The sequence below is a fragment of the Sinohyriopsis cumingii genome, chromosome 4, assembly GCF_028554795.1.
Source record: "Sinohyriopsis cumingii isolate HCF-2022 chromosome 4, ASM2855479v2, whole genome shotgun sequence".
Taxonomy (NCBI): domain Eukaryota; kingdom Metazoa; phylum Mollusca; class Bivalvia; order Unionida; family Unionidae; genus Sinohyriopsis; species Sinohyriopsis cumingii.
Window position 1 is genome coordinate 69,117,291 of NC_142964.1, and position 26,715 is coordinate 69,144,005.

General features: G+C 35.4%; 1 protein-coding gene across 1 annotated transcript in view; it reads right to left on the minus strand.

Annotated features, from left to right (window-relative positions):
- LOC149801404 (lachesin-like) overlaps positions 1-13,356 on the minus strand; it is a 42,475-nt gene extending 29,119 nt beyond the window's left edge. The window contains exons 1-3 of the mRNA XM_089955492.1: positions 13,260-13,356; positions 9,046-9,128; positions 6,505-6,602 (exon numbers count right to left, since the gene is read on the minus strand). Of these exons, the coding sequence (XP_089811618.1) occupies positions 6,505-6,602; positions 9,046-9,106 (159 nt within the window). The 5' untranslated portion in view covers positions 9,107-9,128; positions 13,260-13,356. The remainder of the gene's footprint in view (positions 1-6,504; positions 6,603-9,045; positions 9,129-13,259) is intronic.
- Positions 13,357-26,715: the final 13,359 nt, after the last annotated feature.

The following is a 26,715-nucleotide window of genomic DNA, read 5'->3' on the forward strand; positions in this document are numbered from 1 at the left end:
TTCCGTTCAGGATGAGTTCACCTGTCATTATGTCACCGGTATTTTTTTAAGCGATTAGCAACACTTTTTGCAATTTGATCTCTGATGGTTATAAACGATATAATTGAATCCCTGATTCTACCGCCGTCAGTAAACACGTGAATGTTATCCGTGACCACACCGAGTACTCGTCGAACTATATCATTCCATTTGATATTGATAGTTTTTAGTTTTCCGTATCGGTCCTGAAAAATAACAACTTCATCTCGGTCAACTCCAGCCAGGTTCATAATATCAGCGAGTTCATCTTTAGTCGCGTACTTCGACAAATCAATATCATCTTTTTTGTTTCTTACTGGTAGAAGAAGATCTTCCGTAAATATCAACCATTATAATTTAAGATCCGTTCAAATGGAAGTGGTTACTTGTATAATCATGCACGACTTTATGAGGTGCCGCGGAGGACTCTGATATAGCGTCGAGTATATTAATTACTTCACTGCCTCATATTGGCGGATCCGCCATTGTTTGTGTTAGTAGCGTTGAATACCAAACCGCTGCGTGAAGTGGCGCGACATACTTGATAAACTCACGAGGTGGAGCTAACCCGTACGAATCGAAATAAACGATTCCATGTGGATCAATTGTGATGATACCCAATGAGTACCGGGTCCTAAATTATCATCAAGATTAATAATACCCGTTTCAGCGCTGTTTGGTATGTCCGGCAATTGATCTCGCATAAAAACACCTCTGAAGTTTTTCTATTTTTAGTTGTTTAGCAGCATGAAGTAAATCAAATTTTGATGCTGAAATAATTAAAGAAGTGATCCTGGAAGCCTCAGACCTCTTCCCCAACGAGATCCCGGTAATCTTAATCCGGTCCCTCTTTTTTAAATCCTCGCCCTGTTGCTTTCTTTAATGACATTGCAGCAGCGGTTCCAACAGCACCTAATGCAGCTGCCTTTGCTACGGCATGTGCGGCTGCGGCCATTAATGCTGGAATAGCCGCGAGAAGTGTAAAAATACCACCTGTTTTAATTGAGTCTTTAACCGCACCCGCTAAGAGATCAAGTTTTACGCCTGTCTTTGATTGTTTAACGCTGTTGAAATGTTTAAGTTGACTTTCTGATAACAATAATTTATTTTGACCACCCGTGATCTGATCTCGTTTTAGTGATATTTTCATTCCGCAGTTTTTTGCTGAATTTGATTGAAGGTTTTTAATCTGACCCGGAGTCAGACTGACACTAACGTGATGATATGGCATTTTATGACAAATACTTGCCACGCTCTAAATAATGATTATAGATTTTCCACTGGTGCATCAACGACTCTCACTCGACCACTACCACTTTCAAGTGACATTGCTTTATCGCTGTGTATGACCGCGATTGCTCTGTAGAGGACACCACCACCTGGCGGGTCACTAACACGAGCTGGGGGCCCCGAGTGGCCGAGTGGTCTAAAGCGCTCTCCGTTACGGATCACTGCCATCTCACCTCTGTCTGCGTGGGTTCGAGTCACGGATTCAGCCAATGTGGTTATGTGAGAAAGCTTGCCAGTAGCTTCTTGTGGGTCGGTGGTTCTTTCCGGGGATTTTCCCGGGTTCTTCCTCCACCATTAATAATGTCCGCCATGTATAGCCTATAGTGTGCTGAAAAATGGCGTTAAACCCTACAACAACAAGAATAGCAGCTAAAACAAGCTCGAAAGTGTATATCAACGACGGATTGCTCGGATCAATCAAGATGCTCCAGCGAAAAGTAATAAATCGGATACAGATTTATAAAATCTAACTGTGATATTTGCAGCCCAGAATCCACGTTTTGATCACGTCCCATAAATGACATCAAACGATGATATGCACGCGCTACGTGATTTTGACCAAAATTTTACAATACATTTTCAGCTGGTTCTTGATGTCCATTTATCCGCAAGAAAACTTCATCAACTCCAAGTTTGTCAAATATCATATGTGAACGTTCTTGATTATTAAATCGATTACTATGTCGTGGCGCAGAAACACCTTGCTGTGATGCTATATGCCATGTGAATAAACCATTAACATTACTATGAACAGCATCTGTGGTTACTGTTAACCATGCTAGCAATGATTTACCGCCTTGATCAGTAAAAGAGAGTAATTTTTGTTCTTCAGCAATACATGGATTCATTACAGGCGTCCACAATGAAAGTTTCGTTATATTTACTTTACCAGCATCATCAACACCAGCACCTCGCCAGATTGCATCATTATCACCCCCTTTTCTTACGAGCACAACTGTGTGTTTAGCTCCAAAGATGACCTTTCTAACATTTCTGCAAAATTCAAAGATGTGAGACACTGTAATTACACATGAAAAAGTTCTATCGTCTCATAACAATGCTGCTCGGCGTGTTGCAAATCCTAAGTTGTAAGTTGTATTAACTTTTCCCATAATATCAAAAGCAACACCTTGTCTAGCTTCATGTTCAAAATCAACTGGTTGTGGATCGGCTGCAGTACCCTGTGCTGTCCGTATTTTAATATATTGAACATCATCAGCGTGGTTAGTAATATCCTCAGCAAACATCATTGTTGGACAGGCTGATCTTGTGTAATCATCAGAATATCTCGCTAGACCAATTATTGTTGTAGCAACATCAACATCCTTCTGAATTGATTCAATATTTTTTCCATCAATCATGTATGGCAAAAACAGTGCCATAATCCCGTTGTTAACAAAACCAACTCGCAAATTGGCATTATATGGCGTATTAGCCGCAACATTCGTTACAAGTTCACCTTCTACTTCAATAAACGCCTCAGCGGGTAAGAAATATCTACTTGTATCCTGAACCTGTAATTCGATTCTCCCCCGCTGATTTGGTTGTCTTGCGTCATAGGAATAAAATTGATAATCACGTACTGATTCATCTTTGAGGACCGGGGTATCCATGTCAAATGCTGGGTCGGATATACGCTTGAACATTTTGTTATAATTACCCATTTTTGCAAATGGTGATCTAAATTATCGTTGTCTGATATGAAGACCACTTCCTGCCATTAAATTTGCAGTTATATTTCTTTCTGCTTCTTCAGATAATTCCGCTAGTTTTTTTTATTTGCGGCTTCATTTATTATTTTACTGACATTTGCGGGCATAACTTCAGTGCTGGCCAGTTTCATTGGTTGCTGCTGTTTTCTTCGTACTAATTGAGCTAGTCTGTCCTTGACTGTCGAGAACGCTTTACTGGCAACATTCCAATAGCGCCAGGAATTGTATCACGAACAGCCTCAATAGCCTTCATCCCTAATTGTTTTCCAATCGGTATTGCTTTTGGAGCCATCCTTCTAAATAGACCCTGAACAACATCACCAAGTCCATCTCCGTAAATTGTTTTGTAATTTGGCAGTCGTGAGTTTACTACCTTGACCATGATCGGTCTACGTTGAGCAGTGTGTATAATCATTTTTATATACTGATTAATTAATTGTTTAGTCGCTGTGATAATCATCAGCAATTTCATCAATAAGGGAACGATAAATGCTACGATCCATAATACCGCCAGTAAATAATCTTCGACAAATATCAGATATTTCATTAACAATTTCTGAAGAATTATTTCCAGCTCGTTTACCTCCAATCAGTATTTCTAGTCTTTCTACGTCAGAAAGAACATTGTTAGGACAGGTAATAAGACCACTTCCCATTATCAGACTCTTCTTCTGGAGATTGCGGGTGAGTAATTTGCTGCTGCGGTGGAGAGATTTTTGACTTTCCTGATGAAGAAGATTAGTGCGGTGAGGAAAGTTGCACTTGTTGTTGTATTTCAGGATATCTATTCATTGCTTTAATAAATGCAATGTATCTAGTATCATTGCTTCTAACTCGATCAACTCCATAATTTATACGGTATATCCATTTGTACCAATTTTCACGAATTATAGCATCATTGACATACTCGGATTTTAAAACTCTGTCTCGTTGATCATAGCTTGCCACAGCAAACTTAGCTAATTCATCAGTGTCTTTAATTTCCTTTATGGCGTAAATATTTTTTCTGGTAAATTTAACTTTTATATCAACTTTAGCCCTGGCTTGCTCTGTTTGTGTTTCTGGTACACGATCTTTCATATCACCTATTTCAGTACGAATTTTACCAATACCTTCAAGTATTTCTTCGCCGACGGGTAGATGTTGAGCTGCAGCTATATCAGTTGGAAGATCTCGTAAAATCGTTTTTTGTTTTCTTAGTTCTCGCCGCTATTTTTTCAGTTTGCTCAGCGGTTTGTTTTAATACTGGACAAATACCCTTTTTCCTCTCCTTATAATCCTCCTAAATATCTCCCCATATAGTTTTTTCAGCAGCCGCTGCAGCTGTTTCAGTAGCTGTAGTGACGGGTTTAAATAACCTTTTAGTGTCTTCTTCGTACTCAACTTGTGCTTCCTGCTGCGCTTGTAGGTTTTTTCTAAATGAATCTCTAACAGGAAGGAATTTCATAATTGCTTCTAGTTTTTCTCGAGCTAATCTAGCGGTGTGAGATTTACTAGCCTGTGGCATTTATTAATATAATGATGATTTAATTACAGCAGCAGAGGGGGCGGGACCTCCGGTATGCAAACACAAATTTCGATAAAAACTCGGTTAAGTTAGACGCTTTGGTTTAGTGACCTTATTTTTTTATTTCGGAAGAAGCTTATATTTTAAGCAAATGATATTTCAGACAAATGGTCTGTTCGCCACCTCTGCTGCTGATAGAGTAATATATATGCCTGCAATATTGTACAGTTGTACGGTATTTATTATCATGTCATAAACTGATATAACGCGTGAAATATGATACAGTTTTTGTTGTTGTTGTTGTCGGTTTTAACGCCATTTTTCAGCACACGATAGGTTCGTTATACATGGCGGCCAGTATTAATGGTAGAGGAAAAACCCGGGAAAATCGCCAAAAGAACCACGGACCCACGAAAAGCTACTGGCTAGCTTTCTCACTACCCACATGGGCCGAATCCGAGACTCGAACCCATACAGACAGAGAATAGTTTTTATTATCATGTCATAGACTGATATAACGCGTGCAATATTATACTATTCTGGACTTTTGTTGAGGTGAAAATAAAGTTTTCTGATTCCAAATCCTCATATTGACCAACGCGAAATGGAAGTCTGATAGGTTTGCTGGTTCATACAAGCTTCAAGTTCATATGAACGAAGCTATGTAATTGTTTTCTTCCGTGATTTTAGAGAAGAAAAGAAAATGCAATTTAATAAAGTTAACATGGGAATTGTTCAATTTTATATAGAAAGTTATCCTCCACTACGTTTTGGTTAAAGTATGCAATAAAACAATCATTAATTTAAACTGCATTACGCTCGGAACTGACTGTGACAAATCAACAGTCAATGACGTGACCATTCGTAATGACGAAGGTCCATGAAACATGAACAAATATCGTACATCAAGTGACGCTGTGTGATACTGGGAAAAAACATCTCTAACATGAAGCATATAATACTGTACGTGTATAGAACCTGCTTTTGGTAAATATGCATATGTGATTAATTGAGTATTGAAAAACATTGGACCCAAGATCACGTGGTACGGGATGCCCAAGCTCACTTGGGCATTCTATGCCACATGAACGAAGATTTAATAATTTGTAATACTCGATGAAAAAGCTTTTATTATGTACTTAAAATAAGTGTATTAATCACTCTGTTTTGTTAAAGGGATAATACAACTGAAACAAAAGATAAAGAAAATATTTACAAGTTCTGTTTAACTATTTACACGGAACATTGTTGACTGATACATTGAAAAATTGTATCAAAAGAAGCTCATCCCCCTCTTGTACTAAGAGCAGCAATTAGCCATCACCATCCCCTCCCATTTTCAACATTTATTTAATTTATATTATTTTTCTATTTTTTTTTCATTGCAATTTAAATCTTTGGATGTATTTAATTTTTCTTTGCTTATTTTATAAGATGGACATTATTTAAGGAGTTTAAAAAATTTAGTAATGTAAGGTAATTTGTCCATATGTGACATACGTAACCATAACTGTGCATTTTTCTGATAGTCCCGATGTCTTGCTCCACCGGCCGCTATATTGTTGATAGTAATAGCATAAAAAGGAAAGAGTTTCAGGAAGGGGAGGGTGGCAATAAAATATCCTTAGGTTTGCAGTCAGTCAGTAATGACAATACAGGATTTCATGGGCATATATCAACCAATCAGATTCACAGAAAGTGATGTATTAATGAGTTCATAGATCAAAAATATTAAATTGCAAACACTGTATTCAAGTGTACCAACTATGTGATAAAAAAATTACCATTCGACACGAAGAACCATCACATATCACATGATTTATTTTTTTTATACAGTGGAAAACCATCTTTCAAAGTAATCATCACATAGTATCATTGATATGACATTCTCTTTCATTATATTTTTATATTTTCATAGAATGGTTGGTTAAAGAGCTACTAGAATAATGACATAAAAATAACAGCAAAACAATTTACCACATTATTGTCTTGATTGGACACAGTACAGGGTAATGTGATGTCTTTCTTTTCTCTGATAATGAACACCTCTTCTTGAACACCACTCACGATTGTTCCTGCAACAGACATCTTCATTTCATATTGCTTGTGAAACTTATTCCAGTGCCTTAAATGACTAATCAATCATGTATGTTTCCATATTTTTCTTTTTCCAAATAAATAACAAAGATACATAAAGTAAAACACATTGTTTACAAAGTCGTATGAACAATTGCATAAAGTTCCATACACTCTGCTGAGTTCTCTGGAGATCCAACGCATCGAAGCTTTCTTGAGACAGATAGCTCTTTATTACCTTACTATTCCATATTATTTGTGAACAAACGGGATATTTGTGAACTTCATTGCCTTCTGACGCACAGTTAGTACACTGCTTCTTGGAATCATGTGGTATGTGTTTAGGGTGAACTTCTTCATTGCCAACCTAAAGACATGCAAGCATATGTCACCAACACAGACGACAGTCATCAACCAGGAACCCAATGGGTAGCAATTTTTTCCCAGCGATCAGAGAGCGGACTATTTTGATTCTTATGGATCACCTTCTTTGGAAGCCGACATTATTGACTGTATGATAAGAAATGCCGAATTGACTGGACTCAATAGTGTGAGATGCAAAGGAGCAGATTCCATGGTGTGTGGGCATTATTGTCTATGTTTTTTTCATCAGTGCAGTCTTGGATGTCTCTTAGAACATGTATTGACCTGTTTTGATTGTGCGTATGCTAGAAACGATGATAAAGTAGAAAGATAGTTGTGTGAACATTATGGTTATCTTTTGTGTTTAGCTAGGAAACGTAGCGTGCATCAATAGCCAAAGGACATAGTTAAGTGGATGTCAAGTTTAACTCCGCAGCGTTGACAACCTTGTAAATACGTTCATGTTTACAATTGTTGAACGGTTGATTTGTGTGTTTGGGAATGTTTCTCTGATAATTAAAGATGTCGACGTTTGAAATGGTATTGTGTTGTGGTATTATTGAAAACTGTGTGAACATATGCTCCTTCACCTCTTTTTATCGACCTGGATGATGTTTTCATTCATACCAAATCGGATGAATGTTTTCCGTCATGTACATGCTTTAGGCATAAAATGGGGAGCGTTGTCAGTCTGACCATACATTGTTGCTTTGTCTTGATTTTTAAAAACTTTGAAAAACACTCACGCACTCACACATTGGATGATGCCGTTCAGGGATTTGGAATAGTGTGTATGGATTTTGGATGATATAAATGGTGTGATTGTATGCTTGTTGCATTAGATGTAGGTTGTTTGAACCCTTCCCCGTCTAGTCTCATAGTTGCTATGTGGAGATTGTACAAGGCGTTTTAGATTGTGTTTGAATGGATTGACGAACATTATAGAGGGTGTGATGGATAGTAAGTTAGTTAGATTACATCTCCCTGGTTTGACGTATTCCCTGTTTAGTCTGATGCTTGGTGTGTGGAGACTATACAAGGCGTTTTGGTATTGTGTGTGTGTGTGTGTGTGTGTGTGTGTATTGGCAGTGCAGATGGTGTGATGGACAGTATATTTGTTCGATTTCATCTCAATGGTTTCAACCCTTCCCTTTTTGTCTGAGAGTAGGTGTAGGGACAATATACAGAAATTTGGTATTGGATTATATACATATGTATGTATGTATATGGTGTGCTAGATTGTTATAAGAAATGGTGATTTGTTTGGATTGTATCTAAAATGCTACCATTACCCTTCGCGTTTGTCCCATACACACTTCTTTCTCTAGAAACCCTTTTGCCTCCTAAACCCTTCTGTCCCACTGACCCTTAAGTCCCATAAACCCATTCCCATGTTAAACCTATAGACAAATTAAACAAAGCTTTTCCCATATATATCCTTATTGATGTCAACTGCAACACTGTTATTATATCACCCCAGTTGAGTTGAGCAACTTGAAACACTGTTACCATTTGACTATAAATCCTATGGAAAAATTTAACATAGGATTTCTGGTATTGCCCCCAAGTTGCTCATCTGCCCCCATTCACCTCCTATTACTACTTCCATACGTATATTAAACGAGTAAATCCATGCTTTTCTTTGGTGTAAACATTCACTTGATTCGGTAACAGTATTGCAAGGTATGAAATTATTAACTTAAAAGAATATTTACATTTCGGTCCCGAAATGAAATAATAACATTAACGAAATAAATAAATTTACAAAAATAAAATTCAAAACAAATATGGAAAGTAAATGTTATAATACTTTTTCATAATACAAATTTTAAAAAATAACATTAGAAGAGCCATATCAGAATTATATTTGTCACTGAACATGGAGATGTTTAAAGGATAAATGCCGAGCAAATTGCCCTTTCAAAGGAATTACTATAAACTTTGTATTGGTGTGTGTGTGTGTGTGTGTGTGTTGAGATAGAGAGAGAGAGAGAGGATATCAATTACATAACTGGACAGTTTCTGTCTGAAGGAAAACAAATAAAATCAGTCAGATTGCTATCTCATCCGTTTACTCACCGATTAGGAAGCAAGCGATGAAGATATGCATCGTCTGTATAAATTTTCTTTCAGCTTCCATCTTTCCTTATAACGCATACTATCTATATAAACACATGGTAAATATTCATCTTAAAAATGTATACAGCATCAAAATTAATTATTTGTAATTAAAACACAACACTCAGAGAATGAAATCTACATATAGCTTACCACGTGATAGGTCAGATTTTAAACTGTACCTATTTTCTATTTAATTTGCTCGATTCTACTTAAGTTTTTATTCCGGACAAGATTCACTGCACAGAAAGATGGTTCAAAGCGAATATGTGATGCAACTGTAAAATCTGGATTTGTTAACTGAGAACGCTGCAAAGTCTACAGATCCTGACCTGTTTCTGCGCTGATAGAGGAGTGAAGAAGTGGAGATGGTTAGTTACACAGATTTTACGTACTAATGACAACATTCGTCTATCTCTTATTATAAACTCTAGTGGATCATTACAGTACCTCGATCAGAGCTCTGGAGAAACAAGGATACACTGGAATACATTCATAAGAAAGCGGAACAAAGTTCATATTTTAGGAATATTTTAATGAGGCTTACATCTTTTGGCAACAAGGACACGAAGATAACAAATATTTATCCAGGATAAGGAATACAGAAGATTAAGACTTTAGAAATAAGCGATAGCAACGATAAAAATTTCAAGGATAAGGGATAGTGATGATGAAAATGTTCAGGGCTAATGAACAGCGAGCATGAAAACTTTCAGTGCTATGGGATAATCAAGAGGAACATTTTTAGGGATAAAAGAATACGGGCAAGAGATCCTCATTGACAAATCTCAAGCCGGCTGTGTTAATCTTGAAGTAACCAGACTTGGAACACTGAACAATATTTAATATAAATTAACTGATTAAAAAATCAACTAAACTAGGTTAATATAATAAAAAGCTCCACTCAGCCTAATTTGCATAGGAACAGTTTTACTAATGATACAAAACTTTAAAAAATTTGCAGTTTTATTTTTTTAAGTTTAACGTAAATCCAGTCAATAATTCTGGAGTTACCAAAGCTGAAAGTGACAATATAATACGTCCTCATCATTATAACCTATTTTGTGGATCCTCATCATTATAACCTATTTTGTGGATCCTCATCATTATAACCTATTTGTGGATACTCCGCATTATAACCTATTTTGTCAATTCTTCATATGTTGTAACTATTCACTGAAGAATAAATACAGAAAAGATAAATGTCCTACTGTCCTTGACCAGCTGTCAGATTTTAAAAACATCAAAACTTGTATGTATGTATGTATGTATGTATGTATGTATGTATGTATGTATGTTTGTATGTATGTATAAATAGCATAAATAGCAAATTTGGGTAGAGTCGTCGATATATATTTTCTTTGCTAATGTATTCTTTCGTTCCCCCCTCCCCATCCGCGGCTGATCTGTCGAAAATAGCAAAATAGCTTAGCATTAATTAATGCCACCTTACTTAGATCGTAGCAATATCGACGCCTGGGAACATGCGATTTGTTTTTTACGCGATGATTAATTCTAGTAATATCTAATTAGCACCTAATTAACACATGACCATTATCTTACCCAAAACGATACAAGGCTGCTACTGCACGTGATGTAAAGGGATTCTACCTTTCAATTACACGGACAAAATATTGCACTGTCGTCATGTTAAAACGGAATGATGTGTATCGCACGACAATCAAAAGGTAGACAGCGCGTGTTTATTGTGCAATCGTACTCGTTTTATTGGGATACAAAAACGTGTATTTTTTCAGCAAAAATGACAAACACGCCGAGGTTCTATAGCTACCGTGTGTATTTTATAAGTAAGGAATAATTTGTCACAGTTATCAAGCTTGAAATTAGCCCATTTAATCTGAGAGACAAAATAAAGTGCGCCGCGCTTAATTTTCGCATGTCGCCAGGACTTCAATATAAAACTTCAAGAAAACTGACCAGACTCTAACCCATGCTAATTAACACCATGTATTCAGAAATTTCATTTACAATAGCGAATTTCTGATTTTCAAATTCGATTTCGTATGAGGACCTAACAGTTACTGTTTCTAAGATTAGGTTGAGCCTGATCCTGAGATAATTTACCTATTTAACAACGAGCATCTTGGCTGCCAACACAGTTCAGAGTGAGTGTATGATCTAACAGTGGATATTCAGACAATAAAGCAAAACATTATTTAAATCATATGTGAAAAGTAATAAGATAGGTTGCGTGTAACTACTTTATAAACTATGCCAGTAAGAAGAAAGTGACTGAAAATCATCACCCATCCCACAATTACGTATTCCAGCTACTTCAGTAATTACAAATTTGGTCTGGGAAATAAAGAGAAACCCTATACTGACAGTTACAAAATAGACAATAAAGTAGATGAGATGGAAAAAAAACGTGAAAAAGGTGCCAGAGGTGTCAACAATGAGTATGTAAGCAATATAGAACGAGGATGCTAACAACAAACATAGATTCGTTATTTGACAGGTAGGGACACACACACACACACACACACACACACACACACATATAACACAAAACACACTTTCACACGGTCACTCCATGTGGTTTCCACATGGATTCTATATTTTGTAAAACTTCATATTATCATATTATGAGTCCCTTTCATATACATTGTTTAAATATCAGATACAAGCTATGCTCGTGTGAAAACGGCGTCGGTGTCACTCGCTGTGTGAACAGTTACATCAGAATTAATCTTATTATTAGCCTCATTGTAATAAAAGAAACTGTTGCCATAGTAACGGGTCGTGGTTTTATTGCATGATGGGTTATTTGCGTTGAACCGGTTTGTAAGTGTAATCATATATGTACAATATATTGTCAAAAAAAAAATAGTATAAAAACTTAACCTAGTACACAAACAGTCTAGCGTTCTTTATTTATTTGCTCTGCCACCCTTTAACCAGTTCAATATCTCGTACACTAATTTCTAGCCCTATATATTATGCTTTTATGTGGACATTTTAGAAATGGGGTCAAAATTGCATCTTATTCTGTTTTGTTTGTTCTCGCATTTGATGGTAACCACAATGCTTTGACCGTCATGAAAATATAGCAGTCACTCAGCTTGAAATGTTTGTCACAATCATAAGAAATGGTTTTTCTTTCACATCTTTTTAAACTCAGATTAATTAGCAGTACTTTATTAACACCTGATATGCACAACTATTCACGAACAGTTGTGACATTTGGTCCTGACTTACGTATTGAAAAGTCCAAATTTTGGTAAGTCCATATTTTGCCATTGGAGTGCTCTAGAGGTATTAAACAGCTACAAATATTTTCTGAACTCGAAAGAGACTTGTAACTTAAGTAGACACAACCACCCATTACAATGTTAATAAATACATACCCACAAATTTCTAGATTATGACATGGATGGAAAACAAGCCAAGTTTAGGCTGCAGAGAGTTTATAAGTAGTACCAAGATGACGTCGAAAAGGCATCATCTAAATAATTCAACGACTGAGTAAAAGCATTGACAGGCAGTCGAGTACTTTTGCAGTGTTCTCTTTTGCAATTTGTTCGTTAATTTATGGTGTTTAGTCATTATGGTCAATGACATAATAACTTCATGCGAATACTTGGCTATTAGAGATTGTTCCAATGATAATAACAGTTTCTTCTAACTCTATCTAATGGTAACAAGCTTTAATTCCTAGTTGCCGACGGTAACCATCGGAAAGCGTCCAGAAACTAAATATTTCAAAAAGAAGCCGACGGGAAGAAAATTTTGATTCAGCTGGGAATAGTCTACCAGAATATATCAAACTTTCTTTCCCATCTGATATGATTGGATAATAATAAGCAGAATGTTTCAGATCGGCATGCCAACACAATTCCGCAATTGACGTATAAAAGATTTATTCCTGTCGGAATGTCGATCTGAGATATTTTGTCTTCTAAAAGTTTTCAGATACAAAATAAATGATGTATTCGGGTAGCTTAAACCATATGGAAGCTAAACAAAAACTCTGCCGGACTCTTTTTACAACATTGATTTTCAAGATGTCCTTCGGTGCATGGAATATGGTATTTCCAAATTTTCTCGCTGAAATTTACACTAAGCATAAGTCAGCAATCATATATCTGAATACCTCATTTTAAACATCAATATTGAAATAGTTCATTATACATAAAACATTTGTGCAGACTTACCGCATTTACATATGGCGTTCGTTGTTCTTTTTCAGAAACAAAACATGAATGCGTACACAGTGTGATAAACAATGGCAGGAAGTTTCTCATTGACTTAACTGGTTAATCTTTAAAGTGTAGTAATTGTTTTAAAACTCGCACCATAGAAAACAGGACTTTCAGATGTAAACATTCTGAAATTATAATGTCTAGTTTCAAGAAATCTCGATAAATAATATTGGAATTCTCTTTTAGCTAATTCTATTAACTAAATTCACGGTGACAACATGATTATGCTAACAATCCTTACTTTCAACCGCACTGAAGAAAACCAGTCTTAGGTAACTATTAAAGCTGGTAAACGCCTGTCAGTTTTCAAATATCGTTTCTATACATCGTTCTACAGCTTGCAATATTTTGAATTTATTATATACTCACATGTGAAATATAGACTTAATTTCGAAATCATTTTCGTATTTTTCATTCATATATTTTTACATGTGAAAGATATATTTTTATACTTGCACACGTAAAAATATAAGATTTGCCATCATGCCATGCGACTCTTGGTTGTGTGTACCTACAAATGTTGGAGCTGCAACAAAAAATAAAAATAAAAAAATAAAATAAAAAATAAAATAAAAAACCCAACAAACAAACAAACAAACGAGTGCTTGTGAGGTAGAAACTGCCTTACATTTCAGACATGGTAGTTAATCTTTTTCATGAAAGTAATTTGACCAGACGCCATTCGTGTCTCTTTGAAGTAAGTTCCTATTATACATCCTTGACAACAACGACAAACCCTCTGTGATTCATTGCTGAATCGAACTTGCATTGTTTTCAGATAAGGTCACTTGGTTTACAAAATAACTAACATGTTATTTAGTGCGACAGATTAGGTCAACCCAATCCTACCACTTAGTTACGTCACGTATATTTACATGATCAGACAATGAAAGGGAGGTGAGTTTACGAAAACGGGATGGGGGGTGAGTGTGTTGTGCCAAAGAGAGAATTTAATCTTCTAAACTTCGACTTTGGAGCAAGATTAGTTTATAATAAAAATAAAATTTTCTTTTTCTACGTGAGTACTGGATTTGCTTCACTCATTAAAATATCATGTTTTAGTTGTTGTTGTTGTTGTTGCTCTAGAGTTTAGCGCCATTTTTCAGCACAAGATAGGCTATACATGGCGGCCAGTATAACTGGTGGAGGAAGAACGCTGGAAAACCCAGGGAAGAATCACCGACCCACGAGAAGCAACTGGCAGTCTTTCCCACGTACCCACATTAGCCGAGCCTTGGACTCGAACCCACGCAGACGGAGGTGAGATGGCGGTGATCCGGAACGGTGAGCGCTCGAAACCACTCGGGGCCCACTCATGTTTTGGTACCACGCACTGAAATATATCCGGTATTAAAAGTCACTGGCCTCCTATATTGGACAAAAGTGTGATATTATTATAGTCATAAGAGAAACGCATTTGCTATATATGTATACCATACAAATGTTTAATTAGACTAAAAAGTCAATTTTTTAATGAAAAAATTGACTCGTCAATCTCCATAAACAATTGGTAATTTCCGCGTGCCAAAAACGAACATGACGTACATTTATCCCTTCGGTTCAACCTAGCCATTCATGCGTTGAATTTCCCCGCGAAATTTCTTCGTGATAGATCTTATCGATCGTGTTTTCTACGACAAATATGGTGTACTGTGTTGCATATGGAAAGACCCTGTTTACTGGAAAAAGTGCATTGAAGCTGTGCAACGGAATAGAGTGAGGGATGGGAAAGTTGTACCGTTTATACCAATTGCAACATCCCGCCTGTGCATACGGTATTTTGAGGACAGTTGATTTTTACACCCTCCTTCCGTGATGAAATCAATTAGTGTCAAATGCAATTGAATTTTTAAAGACGGCAGTGCCTACATGTTTCCCAGAGACTGTCGAAGATAAGAAGAAAACCCTTCTGTCATCAGAGAATTTGGACCACCTAATTTACGTAGAAAGCTCTATGGTGCATATGGGAAGACGGATAGAAAGAGCGTAAGTAAAATATATCAAATAAAGATTACAGTACAGTAATGTTACTGCATATGTAAAATATTAATGTTTAAAATAATCATAAAAATACTTCTTGAATGTGCAACGTGTAGACCTCGAACAATCTATTGAGCATTATTATAACGAATATGAACTCGAAAGGGTTTAAAACAAAAGAAATATGAGGTACTACTCTAAGAGGTTTATCGTTACAGCAGTATATTGATTGTGGTTATATTTATATACGTTATATTGTGTAAGAATATTATAGCCACAATGCACTTCGTATAGATTGTGTTAGAATATATTAAACGGTGTTTATTACATCACTGGCGAAAACATCACATCTTGATGCGTATAGACTTTTGAAAGAATTTATGAGTATATTGAATTCTGGGATTATATAGTAATCTAATGTTACAGAAACGAACAAATCACGGATTCGCTAAAATGCATCCGACAGGTTTATAAAAAAACACAGAATATGTATTATCTTTTCGGTCAAAATACGTGTTCAGAGACTATTGACTTAGGGATTATCTTGGAAGAAGAACACTTAGACTTGGCCAATCTTAAGAGAAAATGCATGAAATATCATTATATGACACTGTCCACAAAAAAAAAAAACTGAAGTCACTGACGTTGAGTAGTCCAGCTAATACAGATAATGAAGCAAGTGAATGTTCTAATGATGATGTAATTAGCAAAATTAATAGGAACAGCGAAGATGATCATTAACAAATTGATTAGAGAAATGTTTCCAGCATAGTATCCATTTGTAATAACAAAATATATGAATAAATGATTCAACACCCAATGATATGGTACCATCTCTCTGAAGAATTATTTCGATGTAAAGATAAGGAACACATACAGTTAATACTCTAGGAAGGTACAATATGTATAGATAATTTAAGATTTTAAAATGAGGATTATAACACGCTTGACATTTTTTAATGTGAGAGCACAATGTATGGTCAGTTTGGAATCGATTTTATGTATGATCTCAACGGTAAAATTATAGCAGGTATAGTATAGATTAAACAACAATTTGCCAAAAAATAGTCATCTACTATATTTATTCATGAGTTAAATAATGGTTTAAATAATGCCGTTTTAAAGCTGTTATACCAGACGCTAATAAACTGTAAGAATGATATACAAGATAGATTAAAGTAAGCGAGTTTTGCAAGCAAGGATCATGCTGATAAGGAACACGTTATTTTGTCAAGTTAATAATCTTGTGTATACCAAGAAGTAAATAACAAAATTGTGGGCTTTTCTTCCGACATAAATAATGAAGCTGCTATAATGAGGTTCATGACTGTAGAAGCTCGTATAATTTGCTTTTCAAGTAGCAGTAGAGCTTTCTCTTAACTATAGAATCTTTTTGTTCTTCTTGTTGACGATTCTATGCCATTGAATATAATTATAAATTACAAATTAATTATTACAGCCACAAGATAAACAGTATATTCAGATAAGACATAACTAATTTGCTTAGGTGATTTCAGAATCTGGCTCATTACACAGTCAATGATGCCATGTAATACTGCTTGTTGGAGTTATGTAGCTTAGCTCACGGAAATAGTTTGTAATATTCATCCAGCCTTCTCTGAACGTTTCAAACAGTTTATATATATATATATATATATATTACTTCTCCGCCGCCACCTGCGAAATCTTTGCCACAACTAAATTGTTTCGCACCCACTTTGTGGCTTCTTATATAATTTTTAACGTCTGATTCATCGTTAGTTAATATTTTCTCTTAAGTTTGTTTCCAACTCGGATAAATGCCAAACTATTTGGCCCTTGAATATATTGCTTTAATCAGAACTGTGTTAAGTTTGTGTTTAAAAAATTCATTCATTTCTTTTGAAATGTTTTGTTGTTGTATATCTTCAACATCTTTACCTTGTATTAGCGAATCAAGGTTGAAATGACCTACCGTTTTATTTTGCTGCAGCAGAAGCATTTACATAACCTTTGAATTCTGTGTCTTCTTCTTGAGCATATAATCTTCAATAATCTTAAATAAGGTCTCTACATCCCATAACTGCTGAATTTGTTCCATTTCCATTTCATCTAAATCTGACTTTGCTGCGCTGTAGTTGCAACTGGAATAAAAGCTTCTTAACGCACTTGCCAAGCAATTTCATCAGCATTTGCTTCTTTTCAGCTTTCCCTGTGTATTTCCTTGTCGCACAAATTATACTGACGTGAAAAGTAAGTTCCATCATATAAAGCAACATTTTGGAGTAACATACTTTAAGTTTAGCCGTTTTTGAAACTCGTGTTTCTTTACCATTTGATTCATGGAAAGTTATTGGTTTAGATGAAAATTTAAATGGGTCTTAAACAAGCTATACTGAATTTCATCTGAATCTACATCGTACTTAACCTCTACTCTGGATCAACCAGTAATACCTGTGTATGCTGGTGATGTTGAAATATATTGAAACCTTTCATCGATGAAATTATTGATAAACTGTTCACGAATTACTATCGTTATAATTTGCATCAAATTCATCTTAAGCACGATTTTCAGTTCTAACTGATTCTTCCATTTTCTAACCATCTGAAATGATCAAATACAACTTGAACATTTTTTAAACAACAGTAATGAAGATTACAAATACACTCCTGAGCAGGAAGACGAATACAAACAGGAATTACAATTTAGTATTACAGATGGAGTATAGATGTGATGTGATGTGATTTGGATTTTTAACGTAGCTTTAACAATTTTTCAGTCATATCGCTACGATGTCTGCAATGTGGCAGTTTATAGTGATGTCTAGCACTGGGGCATCATGCAGCAGACATGTAGCATGATGTCCCACCCAGTCACATTATTCTGACACCGGGCCGACCAGTCCTAACACTAACCTCTTAATGCTGAGCGCCAAGCGAGGCAACTGTTAGTGCCATTTTTGTAAGTCTTTGGTATGACTTGGCCGGGGATCGAACCCACGACCTCCCGCATCCGAGGCGGACGCTCTAACCACTAGGCCACCGGAGCGGTGATGGAGTATAGAAATAGATAACTCGTTAAAGGATTAGCAGAAACGGATTTAGATAAAGTGGATGGAAAACAAGGAAAACATAACGTAATAAATTTTTGTAAATGCTAGGTCATAGAGCTACCCCAATTATTATGTTACGTGTTTAGGCTCGAATAAAGAGTAACAGAAGAAAGGGTGAATACAATAAGCTTTGAACAATATAATAAATATTTTTTTCCCTGGAAAAATACTGTAAAAATGAAAAATTAAGAACATACGGTTTTAAGAATCAATTACCTTATTTGGTGCTTTGCGTGCTTTGGAAGTATGACCTCTAGAAATAGAAGCCATTCAACAATACGTAGTGCATAACGGAGCAAAGGATGAACAGTGAGATTTCCATCTTATAGTGTGACATAGAGGGAATTGAGAAGTGTCTGAAAAATTACAGTGCTCTAAAATTGCAACTTAAACAATTGCAAACGAACTAAATGAGGAAAACGATGAAAAGAACATTGAACAGAATGATGAACAGAATAACAAGTTAGATAATAACTTTAAAGCTGGTATGAGAAAGTTTCGCAAGAAACTAACTGTTGATGCTAACTTCATAGTTATAAAACGAGAATTTGTGCAAATAAATAACCAAATTGATAGGAAACAAAACAGAGAGAGAGAGAGATAGACACGTGCTCTATTTGTACTTCATACGATTTTACTACTGCTATATAAAATTGATAAATGATCAAACTTTACATATTATTAAAATACGAATTTACCGCTGAAATGTTTTTTTTTTTTTTTTAAAAAGTTAGAAAAGTTAACAAGTTCGAACTGATGCCAAAGAATGCATTGATTTAGAAATTCATAATAATGCTGGTATTGTGTAAGGAAGTATTTAATAATTAGATGAACGGTGAAACGATTCTTTTGGTTCATTTTGTGCAGTTGTGTTGGGAAGATATTTCTCAACCCGAGTTTCTAGGAGCATACATCATAATGTACAGCAATCACGAGACTTTATGGCAGCGTGGCATAGTTTCGTAAAATGGACGCTTCCTAATTTCTTAACATAGGGAATTCTCTGGATATTTGTAGGTATACGTGTTCAGCGGTTTGAGATAAGAATAATTATTTGTATTAGATGTTGGGGTCGTATTTGTATCGTATGGCCTGAATTACTATTATTCGACTCGAAAAGGCTTGCTAATAAGTCATACAAATATGAAACAGGAGAAAAACCACGCCAGTATGAAATTAGAAGTTCATGTACGACGTGTGGTCATTACGTGATTAGACGAATATTACTGTAGTACATTCGCATTTAAGAACCATTCAGGTGACAACGACTGTTGTCTTGGGGTAATTGGAAATAGCTGAAAATATGGACTATCAAACCATGATCACGCGTGTGTTTGATTCACTCGGTAGGAGGCCTCTTGCCTGTAACACTATGTTTAACAATGGATGGTGAAAAATTATTGCACTGAACTGAAAATATGTGATGACCTTCTTATCACGTATGTAATAGGACAACTATGATAATAACACAGATTCAAATCTGTTTATAGGCAGTTGACAGTGTACAATACTGAGTATAGAATAACAATTACGAGCCAGGAAAAAAGTATTACTATTTTAAATAAATGCCTTGTTTTAAACGGTATGAAAATGTTAAGCTAAACATTTATGAGTAGCAGTAATAATAATAAAAAATTTTAAACACTATTAAGTATGTAAATGGCAATAATTTCGAAATTCAGAAAAGTAAATATTTTAATTCGTCTACAGCTGTATTGATTTTAATTCTAAACTTTAAATTTTTTTCTCCAAATATTAGTCTCTAATCTTAGTTATGATTCGGCAAAATCAAAACTAAAACTGACATAAAAATTCAGTTAATTTCCTATGTTTGGAAGTTGAAATAAAGTATCATGAGAAATAGAAGAATGTGTGATCATACTAAAATCGTTGTTTCTATGAATCACTTCCTTGGATCAAGAGGATTAATAAAACGATATGAGATACATAAGATTGGAATAATAAAAGTAGCAATATACATGTCATGGAATCTTACACTTCTGACAGGTATCTGCAATGAACTATTGTAAAGTGAGGAAAAACTGCGCCTGGATTCTGTTAACTTTTCAACACTTGTGTTGGACTGGGTTATCTAGATAATTTTTATTATAAAAACCCCACCCCTCCCACTATAATTATTATTATTATTATTATTATTATTATTATTATTATTATTATTTCGCCAGTTTGAGTTTGGTAAGATATAGTGGTCACGTTTTCTATGGTGTTGGCGGCTACCTCAACATTGTTAAAGCTGTGCGTTACAGTTTGTAAAAGTCATGCGTCTTATACATTTGAAGTTGCATTTCAGGTGAATCTGTTTGACAATATCACTAAAGGCCTGAAGTTTATGGTAAAGTTCTTCTTCTTATTATTATTAATTAAAATGCGAACGGTATATAAACTTAATTCCGCACGTACGCGTGATATATATTGATTACATATAGAAAGGGTGTGTAGAATCTGTAAGCCAACATGTATGCATATGTTCTTGCTATCCATACCGCACACACACACACACACACACACACACACACACACAGATATATATATATATATATATATATATATATATATATATATATATATATATATATATATATATATATACACACACACACACACACACACACATGCACACCGCTCCGGTGGCCTAGTGGTTAGAGTGTCCGCCCCGGATGCGGGAGGTCGTGGGTTCTAACCCCGGCCGAGTCATACCAAAGACTTCTAAAAATGGTACTAACAGCGGCCTGGCTAGGCGCTTAGCATTAAGAGGTTAGTATTAGGACTGGTCGGTCTGGTGTCATGATAATGTGACTGGGTGGGACATGCTACATGTCTGCGGCATAATGCCCATTGCTAGACATCACTTTAAACTGTAACACTGCAGACATTGTATCGATATGACTGGAAATTTTTTAAATTTATGTCAAAAAAATAAATCAGACAAACACACACACACACACACACATATATATACAGATATATATATATATATATATATATATATATATATATATATATATATATATATATATATATATATATATATATATATATATATATATATATCTGTGTGTGTTTGTGTGTACACTAGACTAGTCTCCTCCCTCCCGTCACATACTTGCGTTATTGCTTACAATAATTTTATTGGAATACATTTATACGTTCAGTTGTACAGAAAATAAAGTATGTAAACTAAAATGTATTTTACAATATGACTGTCAGTAGCATTTTATGCAAGAATTACTTTTATTTAAGAATGTGAAGAGTACTGGGTACATTTCCTTTGGGATCGATAGTTTGCAACAGCCAAGAATGTGTAGAGTAATGGGTACCTTTTCTTTGGGGTTTGATATGTATCAACAGCCAAGAATATGTAGAGTACTGGGTACATTTTCCTTGGGTCGATATTTATCACCAGCCAAGAATGTGTGGAGTTCTGGGTACATTTTCTTTGGGGTCGATGTTTATCAACAGCCAGTCACATCTAATCTGAAATAATGTTTGGCGTTGCAATGAAAAGGAAAACTGTTTGTATGAACTGTTGTCAAATAAAACAAGGAAGAACAATAAGTTATTCAAGGAAGATTACTAGTTTGCAACAATAGGAAGCTGATAGTGTAACGAAGTGATGACTACTAGTCCATGATAAGAGGAAGCTGATAGTGAATGAAGTGATGACTACTAGTCCATGGTAAGAGGAAGCTGATAGTGTAATGAAGTGATGACTACTAGTCCATGATAAGAGGAAGCTGATAGTGTAATGAAGTGATGACTACTAGTCCATGATAAGAGGAAGCTGATAGTGTAATGAAGTGATGACTACTAGTCCATGATAAGAGGAAGCTGATAGTGTAATGAAGTGAAGACTAATATTCCATGATAAGAGTAAGCTGATAGTGTAATGAAGTGAAGACTACTAGTCCATGATAAGAGTAAGCTGTTAGTAAAATGAAGTGAAGACTACTAGTCCATGATAATAGTAAGCTGATAGTGTAACGAAGTGAAGACTAATATTCCATGATAAGAGTAAGCTGATAGTGTAATGAAGTGAAGACTACTATTCAATGATAAGAGTAAGCTGATAGTGTAATGAAGTGAAGACTACTAGTCCATGATAAGAGTAAACTGTTAGTGTAATGAAGTGAAGACTACTAGTCCATGATAAGAGTAAACTGTTAGTGTAATGAAGTGAAGACTACTAGTCCATGATAAGAGTAAACTGTTAGTGTAATGAAGTGAAGACTACTAGTCAATGATAAAAGTAAGCTGATAGTGTAACGAAGTGAAGACTACTAGTCCATGATAAGAGTAAGCTGATAGTGTAATGAAGTGAAGACTACTAGTCCATGATAAGAGTTAGCTGATAGTGTTACGAAGTGAAGACTACCAGTCCATGATGAGAGTAAGCTGATAGTGTAATGAAGTGAAGACTATGAGTCCATGATAAGAGTAAGCTGATAATGTAATGAAGCGTAGACTACTAGTCCATGATAAGAGTAAGCTGATAGTGTAATGAAGTGAAGACTACTAGTCCATGATAAGAGTAAGCTGATAGTGTAATGAAGTGACGACTACGAGTCCATGATAAGAGAAAAGCGACGCCAATTAAGTACTCTTAAATATAATAGAAATTCAAAATCTTCAATTTTATTGGGATTGCTATGAAAATCTTTTTTTTAAAAAATACTCTGTTCATGTTCTGGACCTTATAATACAGTAGGAGACTATCACACATTGTACATTATTCATGAACCTCATAATGCAGCAGGAGACCATCACACATTGTATACTATTCATGAACCTTATAATGCAGCAGGAGACCATCACACATTGTATACTATTCATGAACCTTATAATACAGTAGGAGACCATCACAGATTGTACACTTTTCATGGACCTTATAATACAGTAGGAGACTATCACACATTGTACACTATTCATGGACCTTATAATACAATAGGAGACTATCACACATTGTACACTATTCATGAACCTTATAATACAGTAGGAGACCATCACAGATTGTACACTATTCATGGACCTTATAATACAGTAGGAGACTATCACACATACAGTAGGAGACTATCACACATTGTACACTATTCATGGACCTTATAATACAGTAGGAGACTATCACACATTGTACACTATTCATGAACCTTATAATACAGTAGGAGACCATCACAGATTGTACACTATTCATGGACCTTACAATACAGTAGGAGACTATCACACATACAGTAGGAGACTATCACACATTGTACACTATTCATCGACCTTATAATACAGTAGGAGACTATCACACATTGTACACTATTCATGAACCTTATAATACAGGAGGAGACCATCACAGATTGTACACTATTCATGGACCTTATAATACAGTAAGAGAGTAGCACACATTGTACACTATTCATGGACCTTATAATACAGTAGGAGACTATCACACATTGTACACTATTCATGGACCTTATAATAAAGTAGGAGACTATCACACATTGTACACTATTCATGGACCTTATAATAAAGTAGGAGACTATCACACATTGTACACTATTCATGAACCTTATCATACAGTAGGAGACCATCACAGATTGTACACTATTCAAGGACCTTATAATACAGTAGGAGAGTAGCACACATTGTACACTATTCATGGACCTTATAATACAGTAGGAGACTATCACACATTGTACACTATTCATGAACCTTATAATACAGTAGGAGACCATCACAGATTGTACACTATTCATGGACCTTACAATACAGTAGGAGACTATCACACATACAGTAGGAGACTATCACACATTGTACACTTTTCATGGACCTTATAATACAGTAGGAGACTATCACACATTGTACACTATTCATGGACCTTATAATACAATAGGAGACTATCACACATTGTACACTATTCATGAACCTTATAATACAGTAGGAGACCATCACAGATTGTACACTATTCATGGACCTTATAATACAGTAGGAGACTATCACACATACAGTAGGAGACTATCACACATTGTACACTATTCATGGACCTTATAATACAGTAGGAGACTATCACACATTGTACACTATTCATGAACCTTATAATACAGTAGGAGACCATCACAGATTGTACACTATTCATGGACCTTATAATACAGTAGGAGACTATCACACATACAGTAGGAGACTATCACACATTGTACACTATTCATGGACCTTATAATACAGTAGGAGACTATCACACATTGTACACTATTCATGAACCTTATAATACAGTAGGAGACCATCACAGATTGTACGCTATTCATGGACCTTACAATACAGTAGGAGACTATCACACATACAGTAGGAGACTATCACACATTGTACACTATTCATGGACCTTATAATAAAGTAGGAGAGTATCACACATTGTACACTATTCATGGACCTTATAATACAGTAGGAGACTATCACACATTGTACACTATTCAGTGAAATTGTTGACATTCCAAATTAAATAACTTGGAAAACAATTCTTATAGTTTACTCAATAACTTTTTTTATTCAGTAGAGAATAATATTTAGTCTCATGATTTCTGGGTATACTAAATACCACAGAACATAAGCGGCGAACCACTGACATCCTGGAAGAAATCTACTTCAGTTTGTTATACACTTTACCTAGCCCATACGTTTGAGTATAACGTAAAAAGAAATTTTGTGAATGACGCATTTACTTCATCTTGTGGGTGAAGGTCTGTAATGGTCAGTGGTTGGTTACATGAACATAATGCAGATTTCGTGATTAGAAAATAGATTTTAAGTGAGTTATACCATTTCCTCAAAATGACTCAAGATTAGTAGTAGATAACTGCATTATACTTCCGGTGCCCGTGGGACCGGTGAGAACTCGCATCCTACATGTTAGTAAATGTACTGAATCTTTTCCGACAATTCATTGCGTCGCATATTATCATGTGTATACTCAGCTACACGACTGACTAAACGATACACATATATTAATACTTACTGATGTATGACACTGGCTTGTCCAATTTAGGCTGCGCACTAGCAAAGATTTGAACCTCACAAGTACATTCAACAAAAGTATTTTGGAAGATCATCATGTGTCCGTTTACGTTTTCAACGAAAGCGACGGTGGTCAAAGTTGTCTACTTTTCATCCATTCATCTGCCTACTGTATATGAGTGGTGGACGAGCAGAATCAACCCTGTATTCCAGAACCCTACTCTAATACATACCTCCATTACCGAACCCGTACACACATATAGTGCATCCATACATACATTAACCTCTTCAAGCGGATACAAATCCCAAAACAATATTCTGCATCATTTCCATGTTTTGAACAAAATTATTTATATCATATTAAAGTACAACAGTTGCATATCCATTGATCCAACTATTTCTGGATTATTTATTTTGTCTTGAATATATATATATATATATATATATATATATATATATATATATATATATATATATATAGAGAGAGAGAGAGAGAGAGAGAGAGAGAGAGAGAGAACCGACATATAGCTATCAACATAGTTGATATAATAGACTTGTATTTGGTCAGTTATTAATCTGATTTAATGCGTTTGGGACTGTTTGATGGCAGAGAGAATATCTTTAGTCACCTAATATATTGCGGATCAAACACGTGGAGATAACGTAAGGAAACCATGACAAAGAGGTAGATGATATCCTCAAAATGAGCAGACTTGTTTCATCTTCCAGTAAGTGTGGAAATGCTGGTGATAATCGACGAAAAGAAAATGAGAGACTCATGTCTTAGCTCTCGGTACTGATAATAGGAAACGTTGCAGTACACAAGACTCTGAATACTAAATAATATGGAAAAATGGGAACCAGTCTGGAACTGTGTGATGATAAGATATAGTGTATAAGGGTTTGGCTGGACATAACTGGCTGATAATAAAAATTGAAATTTAGCAAAAACAATCTTTTGAGAGCTTGCGCTAGTTGCAACTGAAAAAGAGACATTGTTTTAACTATAGAATTTTAGTCCGTTAACAGATTTGAGTTTAGATCAATCATTACTGAAATAAGTACCCGGGTCTCTGGTGCGGAAAGTACGTTTCAAAACACACCGTTGCTCATATGGTTTTCTCTGCGTAGAAGCTCTCATCCAGGATGCGTATCTACTGATAAATATATATTTGATCATCAGCACCTTGAAATGTAAAATTATTGAATTGTTAATGTCATTGTAAAGGGTCTCGTCGTAGACTACCTTAGGTTGGGGTGGGGTGCTCCTAGTTCTATCTTTAATTATTACAGAAGACCCACCTTGACTCGTTTTTGCTAGAAATTGA